The sequence below is a fragment of the Octopus bimaculoides genome, chromosome 9 (assembly GCF_001194135.2).
Source record: "Octopus bimaculoides isolate UCB-OBI-ISO-001 chromosome 9, ASM119413v2, whole genome shotgun sequence".
NCBI classification, from domain to species: domain Eukaryota; kingdom Metazoa; phylum Mollusca; class Cephalopoda; order Octopoda; family Octopodidae; genus Octopus; species Octopus bimaculoides.
The window spans coordinates 75,983,268-75,997,581 of NC_068989.1; the positions used below are offsets into that span (position 1 = coordinate 75,983,268).

The 14,314-nt window shown below is 35.7% G+C and overlaps 1 protein-coding gene across 3 annotated transcripts in view; it reads left to right on the forward strand.

Moving 5' to 3' along the window:
• Positions 1-13,298, forward strand: part of LOC106868253 (uncharacterized) — a 23,577-nt gene extending 10,279 nt beyond the window's left edge. For all 3 annotated transcript variants that reach the window (XM_014913424.2, XM_014913422.1, XM_014913423.1), the window contains 7 exons: positions 758-845; positions 2,837-2,969; positions 3,697-3,825; positions 5,260-5,393; positions 7,805-10,127; positions 11,299-11,398; positions 12,809-13,298. In XM_014913424.2, coding sequence (XP_014768910.1) covers positions 758-845; positions 2,837-2,969; positions 3,697-3,825; positions 5,260-5,393; positions 7,805-10,127; positions 11,299-11,398; positions 12,809-13,179 — 3,278 coding nt within the window. In that variant the 3' untranslated portion in view covers positions 13,180-13,298. The remainder of the gene's footprint in view (positions 1-757; positions 846-2,836; positions 2,970-3,696; positions 3,826-5,259; positions 5,394-7,804; positions 10,128-11,298; positions 11,399-12,808) is intronic.
• Positions 13,299-14,314: the final 1,016 nt, after the last annotated feature.

The following is a 14,314-nucleotide window of genomic DNA, read 5'->3' on the forward strand; positions in this document are numbered from 1 at the left end:
GCAAGGTCATGTGCTGTTTATCTTGATATGAGATCAGTATGTCGCGCACATATGGTTGTGACGCATGTGCCTGGTGTACCCTTATCAGATGGGTAGTCATGACAGGTATACTTCGCTTCGTATATTTTACCCCGCTGTCACTTTGAGGGCAAGCACTGCTCTCTCACTCAATACTACTACTACTACTACTACTACTACTACTACTACTACTACTACTACTACTACTACTACTACTACTAATAATAATAATAATAATAATAATAATAATACTAATAATAAGAGTGTTGACAAATATGGAGACCACCTGAGAATTGAGAGATCACCAAAATGTGGCAACTGCGAAAGTTAAACATAAAAGTTGATTTTGTCGCCATCGGAGCATTGGGTTTAATACCACCCAATGTGAAAAAACAAAACAAAACAAACATCTGGACACTTTAAAAATACCCAACAACCTTGGTGTATTGCAAAAATCGGCTCTAATTGGAACTCCACGCATATTGCGCAAGGTACTTTCTGTCTGAGGTCCTTGTTGTGACTTGACAGACAGTACAAAACCACGGTGTATACAACATCTTCAATCTACAACAACGTCGCAGTGGATACTGTGCGACGTCTTCAATAATAACATAAAAGTGTATGCAAATTTTAATGAATATTATGTCTACCACGATAAAATTATTCTATCCTTATAGCACCGTTCTCAGAACGAATCACTTACCTAACAAGTTTAACAAAGGAATATGTTATATTTCAGAAAAAAGAAACAAAGTGAACCTTGCTGAAAGAATGTCAATATATTCATTGAAATTGCCTACCAAATTACTTAGCACTAAAAGACCACGGTAATTTTGTTCTATTTTTTTGTTCGTTTTAAAAACTTTTGATGTTTATTATTCTATTAGTTTCTTTTGACTAGGCCTTCTGGTGTAAAATTTGTAGTTTGAGTTGTGACCGATCGTATTGTTTCTATTCATTATGATATTTTGTAATGGTCAAATCATGATGTAGGTATATATAATATAGTTTTGTCAGGGAAATAATGTAAGTGAGGTGAAATTTTATCCACTAATTAGGAACTGAATCCGTGTATATTGTGCTTATTTACCGATACCTTATCTGTTACACAATGACACCTTATCTGTCGTGCAATGACACCGTCTATATAAAGATTATTTTGACTCCACTTTGATTTATTGTGATCAGATTTATAATATGTGACCGATTAATATTTAGATTTAGTGAATCTCTAAGCTATAAAATAGCTGGAAGTCTCTTATAAGAAAATTACACTAAATGGTCTAACAGAAATTAGAAACGTTTATGCCTTTGAAATTTTTAAATCTCCAAGCAGTTTGTAAGTTATAAGCTGGAGATTATTTAGCTAATATCTCAACATGGCAGTGGTTGTGACAAACATTGTTTCTCCAATGTCATTTGTTACAAAAAGAAAATCGAAGTTATTTCAACTGTGTATCGCACCTGATCTACGTGGTCATAGCCTCGACTTGTCAAAAGCTCCTTGAGTTCGGGTTTCCGATATACATGTTAGCTTTTCTAGTAATTAACGATTCACATTTATAAGGTAGTGGAATTAGTGGTTGGGTAATCGGTTCACGATCTTGTGATTGTAAGTTCGATTCCCGGTGACGCGTTGTGTCTTGGAGCAAGACATTTTATTTCACATTGCTCCAGTCCACTCAGCTGGCAAAAATGAGTTGTACCTGTAATTCAAAAAGGGCCAATCTTGTGACATTCTGAGTCATGCTGAATCTCCCTGAGAACCACGCTAAAGGTAGGCGTATCTGTAGAGAGGCTCAGCCACTTGTACGTTAATTTCAAGAGAAGGCTGTTACGTTGATCGGATCAACTGAAACACTCGTCGTTGTAAACGACAGAATGCCTGGACAGGTAGGAGGAGCAGTTAGAGAATAGCAACATAAAGCAAATGAATAAGATTAAAATATCAAAATATCAAAACTTCATGGCATGTTCAAAGATGTAGTTCAATAGTTCCTGTACGATATTTACCAATTCTAGCATGAGCAAAGAAGGATATGATGAATGCCAGTGTGACTCTCTCTTTTATTCTTTTATTTGTTTCAGTTATTTGACTGTGGCCATGCTGGAGCACCGCCTTTAGTCGAACAAATCGACGCTAGGACTTATTCTTTGTAACTCTAGAACTTATTCAATCGGTCTCATTTGTCGAGCCAGTAAGTTACAGGAACGTAAGCAAACCAATATCGGTTATCAAGCGATGGTGGGGGGGGCAAACACAGACACACACGCATATACACACACATACATTTATATATACGACGGGCCTCTGTCAGTTTCCATCTACCAAATCCACTCACAAGGCGTTGCTCGGCCCGAGGCTATGGTAGAAAACACTTGCCCAAGGTGCCACGCAGTGGGACTGAACCCAGAACCATGTGGTTGGGAAGCAAGCTTCTTACCACAGAGTCACGCCTGCGCCTGTGTGAATAGCTATGATTTCATATTTAATCACAAGTAATATCATTTTATAATGCCAGAAATGAGGAAGCATATCACAGGTGCATTACTGTCAGAGATTTGCGCAATACAAAAAACAAAACAAAACAAAATAAAATACATGTTAATTTGTTTAAAGGTATTTCTCAGTAATTTCTTAACTGTAATGGAAACGGTCGGCACCACTTTGCAGATCACTGCCGAAAGTCTTATCATTGTTTGTTAATTAAGAAAGAGTTATGTCCCTTCTCAAAGCAATAAATTGCGTCCGCAACTGTTTTATTAATAAGCTCTATGGCGTATTGCATGGTTATTGTATCTATTATTTCATTTCTAGGATAATAACAAAGAGATTATCAAATATCGAAGCAGAACATTTAGCATGTGAATTGACTTACATAAATAAGATACTTCTTTTGAAAGTAAGGATAGATGATGTACAGAGTATAAACTCCCAATGTATTTCAGAGGTAAGATTCGGCGGTTTTTTGCATCGCTATTCTAACTGCAAAACTTGTATGGTAATATATGAATAAAAATTGTTGAGATTAAGTCCTCAAAATCGCGATGACATTCACTTAAATATTTGACTCGAAAAATTTCACACTTTCATGTATAGATGCTCATGTGTAAGAATATAAATGCATGCATACAGATAGATGGACAGAATAGAAACATAGACATGCAAACACATGCTTTTATGTATTTTGTGGCACAAAGACCTAAAAATATTCAATACTCTCCTTTGTTTGAAGAGTAGAATCTGCTAAGTTTGTCAAACATGGAACGAAGGGATTACAAAATCAAACGAAAGGTTTGAACATTGCGGTTGAATTTATTCAGTCGTCAAGTCCACAAACATCTTTGACGGTCTCTTGCTCCCGTCCATACAAAAGCAAGATGGCTGTGTGAACGAGATTCTCGGCAGTATGTGTCTTTGCGCTTACCATATTTCTTGCACTGCAGCGTTTGTTACATTGTCTTTACTGATTCTGTCCAGTCTGCGAAAGAATCACATCTCATAAATAACAAAACATTAAAAGCGTAGGAAAAGACTTAAATGAAGCGCCTCTCTCTCTCTCTCTCTCTCTCTCTCTCTCTCTCTCTCTCTCTCTCTCTCTCTCTCTCTCTCTCTCTCTCTCTCTCTCTGGCGCCCGCCAACACCGTGGTACTTTGTATTTCTTTTTGTGTGTGCAGATGTACGCAAATAACAGTCTGGTAATATGGATGACGTTCTCAGAACAAATGAGGAATATGGTTGTTGCAGAAGTGGTCATTCAAAAAGATATGCTTGAAAGATTACAAGCCATGCGCTATTTCATGAAGGTAAAAACCAAGGAAGTATTTATCTCGCTCACACTTATACATACATACATACATACATACATACATACATACATACATACATACATTCATACATACATACATACATACATACATACATGCATTCATACATACATACATACATACACACATACATACATACATACATACATACATATATTCATACATACTTACATGCATGCATACATGCATACATACACATTTTACATACATACATACCAACATATACACATACATACATACATACATACATACACACATACATACACATATATACATATATACACACATGCATACACATACATGCACACATGCACACATACATACATGCACACATACATACATACACACATACATATGTTATATTTTTTACTGTTTTCAGGTATTTGATTATAGACATCCTGGGGCATGCTGGGACATGACTAAAACTCTTGAAGTGTTGTAGTCGAATAAATCGACCCCTGGACTTAATTTTTTTATGCCTAGTACTTATTCTATCAGGTGATTTTGCTGAACCACTAAGTTACGGGGACATAAACACATCAACACCGTTTGTCAAGCGGTGGAGGGGGACAAACACAATAACACACACTTAGATATATGCATATAATATATGCGACAGGTTTCTTTCAGTTTCCGTTTACCAAATCCACTCACAAAGCTTTGGTCGGCCCAAGGATGAAGTTAAACAGACTTGCCTAAGTTGTCACCCAGTGGGACTGAACGCAGAACCATGTGGTTGGGAAGTAAGTTTCTTACCACACAGCCAAACATACATACAACATTCATAGATGATTATTTCTACTCTGGGTACAAGCTCTTGACAATTCTGGGGGAAGGGGCCTAGTCAATTATATCAACTCCAGTGCATAACTGGTACTTATTTCATCGATCCTGAAAGGATGAAAGGCAAAGTCGACCTCGGTGGAATTTGAACTCAGAACGTAGCTGTAGACTAAATACCGCTAAGCGTTTCTCCGCCATACTAACGATTCTTATTTCTTTATTGCCCACAAGGGGCTAAACATAGAGGAACAAACAAGGACAGACAAAGGGATTAAGTCGATTACATCGACCCCAGTGCGTATTTATTTATTTTAATAAGATGAGAAAATAGAGAGCTAATTAGTAAATTATTGTTTATTAATTAAAAACATTGATTAACATCCCTTACAACTGTTTCAATTCCAGGCCTTCAGAAAATTAATTAATAAAAATAAAAAATTATTTGAAAGTAGAATCTCGTCAGAGGTAGTTTCTTCAACATGCAGGAATTGAACACTTATTTTGTATCTTAAGCTACCTCCGACGAAATTTGACTTTCAAATTATTTTAAATTTAATTAATTAATTTTCTGAAGGTCTGGAATTGAAACAGCTGTAAGTAACATTCTGAATATTTTTGTTTTATTTAAAGGTTGCCATTGTTTGTTGGAAGATACAAAACTTCAATACGACAGCCAACATACTTTGTGCTTTTCACTCCCCAGCAATTTATAACCTGAAGAAAGCATGGGACTGTTTCAAGATGAAATATCCCTTCACATATCAGTACGTATTTTTACTGTTGCTAACTATATACTACAAATAATAATAATAATGATAATAATAATAATAATAATAATAATAATAATAATAATAATAATAATAATAATAATATTAATAGAAGTGAGAGAAAATGAAGCATTTCAAAACAAACTAAACGAGATGTAACTGCCTATTTATTCATAACTTCAAAAGGGAGCAGGATTAATGGAAATACTGGAGCGTCGAACAAAATGCTTTACGGCTTTTGTCCTGACTCCGTACATTCTGAGTTTAAATACTGTTGAGGTCAACTTTGCCTTTCATCCCTCCGAAGTCGATAAAACAATGTACCAGTCAAGTACTGGGGTAGATTTAATCGGCTAATACCCTTCCCCAAATTTTCAGGACTTGTTCATAATTTCAAGGTCTGTTTTATGACCTGACGGTTACTCGCTTGTATGGATTATAGAAACGTAGCTAAGTACATAATAGATTAGCGTGGTACAATACTCACTACTAGTTCACAACGGTCTGCAAAACTTATATTACGTGCGCACATGTGTGTGTTTGTGTGCATGTGAGTGTGTGTGTGCGTGCGTGAACTTGAAAACAAATCACTTATATTCCATTGTACTATAGGCACAAGTTTCGAAATTTCGGAGAAAGAGTAAGTCAGTTACATCGACCCCGCCTCACCACCAGTGCTCAACTGGTACTTATTTTATCGATCTCGAAAGGATGAAAGGCAAAGGCCATCACAGCAGAATTTGAACTTAGAATGTAAAGACGGACGAAATGCCACTAAGCATTTTGTCCGGAGTCCTAACGATTCTACTGGCTCACCGCCTTTAAGAAGGAATCTTTAAGAATGTTAAACATAAGAAAGAGTTAAAAAGCAGTGAATGTGTTATAATTCGAAGGTTCTAAACAACGAGACTAAAGGCGAGTGGACTTGTGGTTAAAGTAGTGGGCTCAAGAATTTTACATAATAGGTTCGATTCTTGGACCGTGCAGTACACTGTGTCCTTGAGCAAGATACTTCATTTCACGTAATACGGTCCACTCAGCTAAGAATTGTCCTTTGGGCAACTGGGGGGAAATTGGCGTCCGTTCACGTCAGAGAAAGTCTGGTGTTCCGAATTACCTAAGACATTCAATACTTCATTTCATTGTACCATCCATTTTTATATTATATATTATATATTCCATATTCTATATCCCACATTAATTTTACAAGAATATAAATAAAACATAAAAAACAGACAGAGTTGGAACTCTTTTAAATAAAATAATATATATATATATATATATATATATATATACTGGCAAACGCCCCCGCCCATTGGATGATGTAAATTCATGATAGAACTGGAGTCTAAAATAGTGCAATTCCGCTTCTGTCTATGCTTAAAATTGAGGATTATTTGACATAGTTGAGACGTTAAATCAAAAATAAGTGGTATTCAAAAGGGAACATGTTTTGCAGATATCGGGTTTTTAAATGTGAAAATATGGAAAATTATCGTTCGGAATGCCGTTTAATTAACTGGATGGCTGAAGAATTGGTACAAAAAGCATACACGACATTGCTATGGACATGAAAGCAATCTGTAAGAAAATATGTTTAATTGCAATATGAAATTATCTGAGGCATCTGGGAGACTGCATTGAAATGAAAAAAATGCTTGACTTTAACAACGGGCATTTGTTGGAAGATTAACATAACTTATCGTGAAAAGTAAATAAGCGCAATAAGGGCCAACCTGAAGGGATTTCAACTCAACGGAAAAACTATTGGAGGCTGCCTTGTAAACCACGTTTTTTGTCAATGTTTCGGGAGTGTAGTAGAAGAGATTGGCCGAGTTTCCAAATCTGGAACACTCCATGTACAGCTGTCCGTGTGAAAAGCATGGTGTATTGAGGTCCAGCCCAACCACTTATAGTGACTGATATTGGGCTTTGTTAATGGTCATAGCAAAGCTTAATCGAATGGGGAATTGGACTCTTTCCATCGCAAAGACACAGTTAGACGGAATAAGTGGAACTCGGGGAATAATAGCAGACTCACCAGTGCCTTTTCCTGTTATGATTGTGGCTTCGAGAGCGTTATCTAACATTTTCTTAAAGACCAGGCTACGTACATATATATATATATATATATATATATATATATATATATATATATATATATATGTACGTAGCCTGGTCTTTAGGCGTGTTACACTCATGATTGCTAGGTTGTGGGTTCGATTCTCTAACCGGGTGACACGTTGTGCTCTTAAGCAAAGGACTTCATTTCACGTTGCTCCAGCCTACGCAGCTGTAAATGGGTAAACTTGCAAGGACTAGTCATCCGATACATATTCCTACGCTATATTTGTTTCAAAGATATCTTCCTCATTGTGTATGCTTAATAACTCTTGTATGTCTCACAGTTCGTTTCAGAAACTTTCATCCGTTTTCTTCGAAGATAATTGTCGATCCTACCGCAATGCATTTAGAAAAGCTATTGATAATCCACCGTACATTCCATGGATTTCCCATTTTTTAAACCACACAATAATTCCAACATGGAAAACTTACGTACATGGTTGGAAGAAAAACCGAATCCGAAATTTACTAAATGAGAAACTACAACCACTTCAATGTAGAAGATACATAACTAATTCAAACTTGTATATCTCAGAGTTAACCAAAACCCGAAGTTATAAAGATTGGAGGAATATGAGTGACCCGACGATAAAGCAATCTATCAAAGGTCCAAAAACTAATGAAGAAAATAATCTTGTAAATACAACTCAACATAAAGTATCATATAAAGAATTTTTTCCGGAAGTTAATAAATATCACATGGATATCAAGGACATAGATATCCAGAATGCAGAAGGTTCATATAAAAAAACAACAACTCAAAAATTGAATAAAGCAGAGTTAAATCTCGCTTTAGGTCAAATAAAACATGGGATTGTATCCGACGATTTAACTAACAAAAAAGCCTATCGATTTCGCACTCATTATCAAGTACAACGTTATCAATTAAAATCCAGCGACGAAAAAAGAGGAAAATCAACTTCTACAAAATCCAAAACAGATTCTTCTCCGACGACAAGTACTTCAGATAATATGCCAAAATCTACGTCGACCAGTAACGCAAACGGTGAAGAAAGTATTTCAATCGCATCAAGTTTTAGTTTGCCAACAGAAAATATAAACAAATCGAGTGTTCCAAATAATAAAGGAAAAACAAATCAAATAGAAAAACGTAACGAAGCCAATGATCAGGAAGTGGACGAAAATATCTCTGCATCGTTTGTTGTAAGTCAAAACACAAAAGAAGGGCAAATAACTGGTGGTAAGCGAGTGCTTTCAGCAACAAACTCTGACAGCAGTGATTACAGGGAGGTTGTTGAAATTTCTCAAGAATATGTTAAAGAGAATGATACACAAAATATATGCAAAACCCTTCCGAAATTAAGTTTCTCTCAATCAAGCGTTTTGAATGAGAATGCTAACAAATTAGTTCCGACAATGAGACGAAGGAGTGAAACTTGTTTTCATGTTGTTTACCAGCACCCTTTGTCAATGAATGAAAACATGAGCGAGCCAGAATACTTTCAAGGCGTTTCAGTGTCTTCATCGATAGAAAAACTCAGTAGAACATTACCAGATATTTCAGCAGAAAAGTTATCTTTCGAAAATATTAGTAAAGAAGTTAGTATTTTTCAAAAATATCCTGAAAAAACAAACTCTTTAAAACACAATCATGAAGAAGATGGCGTTTTAGAACATGATTATGAAGAATCTCATGCCATAGAACAAGTTTCTAAAGAAATTGGCGTTTTCCATACAATTTCCGAGCAAGGTAGTATTTTGAAAAATATTCCTGGAGAAGATTGTGATCTTCAAGCAATTTCTGGTGAAGTTAAACCTTTCAATAATGTCTCCGACGAAGTGAGTATTGCCGAAAAGTTTCAGGAAGTATCCTGTGCTTTCAAACACCTTCGCGATGAAATTATTGCATTGGAAAATTTGCCGGAAGAAGCCAATGTTTTAGAAAACATTCTTAACGAAAGTGATGCTTTCGATAAAATCCGTGACGTGGCCGGTGCTTTAGAAATGTTTGTCAAAGAAGTCGGTTGTTTCGAAATGCTTCTTCTCAAAGAAGACGCCTTCGAGAAAATTCGTGAAATAGCCGATGTTGTGAAAACAATTGTTGAAGAAGTTAGTGGCTATAAAAATGCTTGTAAACAAGTTACTGATAACATCTCGAATACATTAGTAAATGAGGCAAGTAGAGATGTAAACAAACAAATTAATGAGAAACAGGAGAATAGACTATGTGAAGTTCCTTTGAAATTGAGTTACTCTAAGTCAAGTATTTCCAGTAAGAGTAGTGCTAAGTCAGTGAGTTACATATCAAGTAAAAGACATTTTAAAAATATCAACGAGAAAGATGGTAAGGACCAGTCTGTTAGATTTAATATTTCCAAGTCAAATATTTCAACAAAGATGACAAGTGAAATATCAAGTCGCTCGATGAGTGATGTAAGGAAACCTCGCTCAGCTTCTTTTAGATCATCCAATGAATCAGTTAAAAGTAATCCCACAGCTCCATGTGTCCAGGCATCGAAGACTAAACCGCTTAAGAGAAATATTCCTCAAAATTCTATTCAAAAGAAGAAGCTGAAAAAGAGTGACGAGAAAACAGAAGCGAACACCAAAAAAGAGAATATATTGCAAGCGAAAAACATACATACGGTAAATATAACATCTGTTACAAGAGTGATATTTGTATACATTCATGTATATACATTATATGTACACACACACATACACAGAGTAAATGTAATATTTGTTCGATTTAGAGTGTATTCACCAAGATGACCACCCCGTTGGGAATTCAGGACTGCTAAAATGTTTCTAGCTTTGAATAAAAAAAAATATAGGAGGACCTATTAATTATAATTTTATTCAACATAGTCGTCTCTCAGATTAATACACTTATGGCAGTGGTCCTTCAGTTTTTCTAAGCCCTGTAAAAGAATACAGAAATTTGGGAACTTTTTAGCACCCCTTGAATATATATATATATGTGTGTGTGCGTGTGTGTGTGTGTGTGTGTGTGTGTGTGTGTGTGTGTGTGTGTGTGTGTAAGTATGTATATAAATAAACGTTCAAAGGGTAAAGGTTGACGGACTCTTTAAAGCTTCAGCTGGTTCATCTTCATCTGACAGATCTGACAAAACTTCGAGTTCACAGTCAATTTTTCCTTGTAAAAGTTTATAAATATGTACGCTATTAAAAAGTACTGAGTGATCAAATAACTGGTGACTCATCGGGCAAAATAGACAGAAGAGTCCATCGTCTTGTATTATTCTAATAAACATCTTAATTGCATTGAAGGGGTTTCCAACATCTACGATAATCACTAATAGGCATCTCCATGTAAAAACTTAACTATTATTAATATAAAAGTAATTAATATCTAGCATTTAATATTTATAAAAGTTATTCGTGCAGTTAATTGCAGAAGAAAATGAAAATATTTTTACATTTAATTATTAATTAAACATTTAACTTCTCGAAGTTAAAATAGTTATTCATTTAATTGCAGCCGATTAAAATATTCTAGACTTAATCCTTAATTAAATGTTTAACTTGTAATAGTTATAATAGTTATTTTTCTAGTTAATTCTAGAGGTTACTAAAAATATGCAACTAATGTTAACTATTTAACTTTTAATAGTTGTAATAGTCACTCATCCATTTAATTACAGAAGTTGATAAAAACATATTAAACACTTAATAGTTATATTTGTTATCAGCCAGTTAATTCTAGACTTTGATATAAAAAAAAAGTCTCGATAAAAAAGTGTATATAAAAAAAGAACAAGAGAAAAAAACCCATTCCGTTTAACTACTATTCTAGAAACAAAGAGTATTAAACACAGAGAAAAAAGCATCTAACAGTACCGGTGGCGAAAGATGTTGCAAATGCGGCGCTGAAACAGATTCAAACTTAAACAAAGGTTAATATATCATTTTCTACCTTTATGTATGTGTTGTGTCTAGTAAAGTTGATGTTGAACACTTAAGCATGGAACAAGATTTTACAAGTTTTGTCGTTTTGAAAGACCGATGGATTGGATTTAGTGGGATAAAGTGTTACAATCAGTTGATCATCTGACCCTAAATATCCTTGTGGTATTTAGTTACAATTTCGAACATTTGGATTTCTAATCCTATCGTGTTTACTTGATCCTTCATGCTTCGGAGTCAATGAAATAAGCACTGCTTAGAAACATTTAACCTTGTATCACAGACCTATCTGAGACGCAATTTCTCACTCCTTCTTTATAGACATCTTTGCTATCCAGGCAACATTTATACTCAAAATTCACTCTAGAAAACTGTGCGTACTTCATATGTGGATTCCACTTTCTTCGTCCCTTACCTTTTTCACGCAGGTATCATTTACAAGAGTTTCTAGTTATTCTGGTTCAAAGATTCCCTCATCCATTTCTCAAAATAAACTTCCTTCCTTCCTGCCCGTAGCAAGCTCAAAATCATAAGTACATGGTTCTACTGTGAAGTGCTTAAATTTCTAAGTAATGTTCTTGTATCGAAGAATAAGTAATTGCTCTATGGGTGTTGGTGATTCGAGAAATTGATTAGCCTTTGATCACTTTGCTAATGAGAATATATAGGCACTTTGTAAGGCGGTGAGATCGCAGAATCATTAGCACGCTGGGAAAAATGATTAGAAGCATTTCGTCCGTCTATATGTTCTGATTTAAAGTTCTGCTGAGCTCGACTTTGCCCTTCATCCTTTCCAGAGTCGATAAAATAAGTACCAGTTGAGCATTAGGGTCGATGTAAATGACTTAGCCCCTCCCTCGAAGTTGCTGGCCTGGTGTCAAACTTCAAACTAATATTTAAGCACCCGATGATGATATATTTCACATGGTTGATGCTCTTTTGTTATTTTATATGATAGGACAGGTTTGTTTTATTTTGTCTAATTAGCATTGCTACGACATTCGTTAAAAGCCGTATTTATTAGTTTTGTTAGTCTGTATGAATTAGAAAGATATTGACGAAGAGATTAGAAACTCACAAATCTTGGGGCTTATTCACAACTGTCAGTATTTTGATGACCATTTAGACATTGCAACGTAATCATTCGACTCTCAGTTCTTAGCTTCTGCTTGCTACGAGGAACAATGATCAAATCATGTAGGTAAGTTTCCGGCGATAGATTGGCGTCAAATCCAGGAACACGCTTAAATCTCATCCGCTTAACGTTATAAATAGCTGAAACTACTCACTGCCCCTCATAATTTATCTTAGCACTTAGAAACCATTTGTTTCATAAAAATAGCAAGTTTGATGTTTAAATAAACATATTTATATGCATTTTTCATTTCGTTTTGTTTTAGAGGATCACATTGTTCAAAATTCGAACCGCTCCGCCCTGAATCTACGGGATAAAATGAGATCAAAGATAAGGGAAATACTTATGAAAAAGTACAAAGGGAATTGTTCAACTACCAATCTTGATCAGACTTTATATAACTTCTATAAACTCAAAGGTGGGAAAAGCTGTTCTGCAGCATATTTCGATCTCTGGAAATGCTCACTGTGTGGTTGTGATGTTTGTATCTATGCTGATCTCCCTCAGTCTTTACTTCTATGTTTTCAGAAAGCAGCAAACTGTTACAACTTTCAAAGTCAATATAACGTAAGAATGTTTCTGAAATCCTACATTTTCACAGAAATGGAAAAATTGTTTACCGAAAGTAAAAATTAACATTCTTTCCTGAAAACAAAACAAGAAGGAAAAATGACAAAACACACACACACACACACACACACACACATACACCTCATACACATACGATGAAATAAAGCAATACATATTTTATCATACTGAAGCCTAAGAGTGAAAATGTTCGAGTTAAAACAAGTATTGAGTCTTGACCCCTCCTCTCTGTGGTACGTATCGTTGCGATGTATTTACAGAAAGTGGCTAGCTGGCAGAATGGCTAGCTCGTCGGTCTTGCGGTATTTGTATTGGTAATTTAAGTTCCGGGTTCAATTCCCACCACTATCAAACTTTGTCTTTCATCCCCACCCCAGGGTCGATAAAATAAATACTAGCCAAGTACTGGAGTCAACGGTTTCGACTATCCCGCCCCTCTCAAAACGTGTTTGTGTGTGTGTGTGTGGGTGTACTTAGGTGCTATGTCTAAAATCAATATTTATCGGGTGGGACGAAAAGCATCACAGCAGCGACTAGTGACAACTCCGTATTTTTAAACATAACGCGTCCATCATCGAATATCTTCGGACGAATAGTGCAGTAAATTTGCCTTTTAACGATGTATTTACGTGAAATATGATACATAAATGGATATTTTAAGCTAATCCTGCTTCTATTGCTTACTGCATATAACTGACGTCGTCTGTTATGACGACTAGCGTCCCTGTTGATCAAGTCAACGGATTACTCCGCTAGTGAAACTAACGTGGAAGTGACTGAGCAATCCACAAGCACGACTACCCTTAACGTAGTTCTTAGGCAGATTCATTGTGACACTGAATATTACTTAAAATTACAGGTACAACTCATTTTTGCCTGCTAAGTGAACAACGTGAAATGAAGTGTCGTGTTGAAGGACACCAGCAAAGACACAACCCTGCGATCGTGAGTGCCTGCATATGCAACATATAACGAACATGCATACAGGCACAGGAGTGGCTGTGTGGTAAGTAGCTTGCTTACCAACCACATGGTTCTGGGTTCAGTCTCACTGCGTGGCACCTTGGGTAAGTGTCTTCTACTATAGCCTCGGGCCACCGACCAAAGCCTTGTGAGTGGATTTGGTAGACGGAAACTGAAATAAGCCCATCGTATATATGTATATGTATATATATATATATAT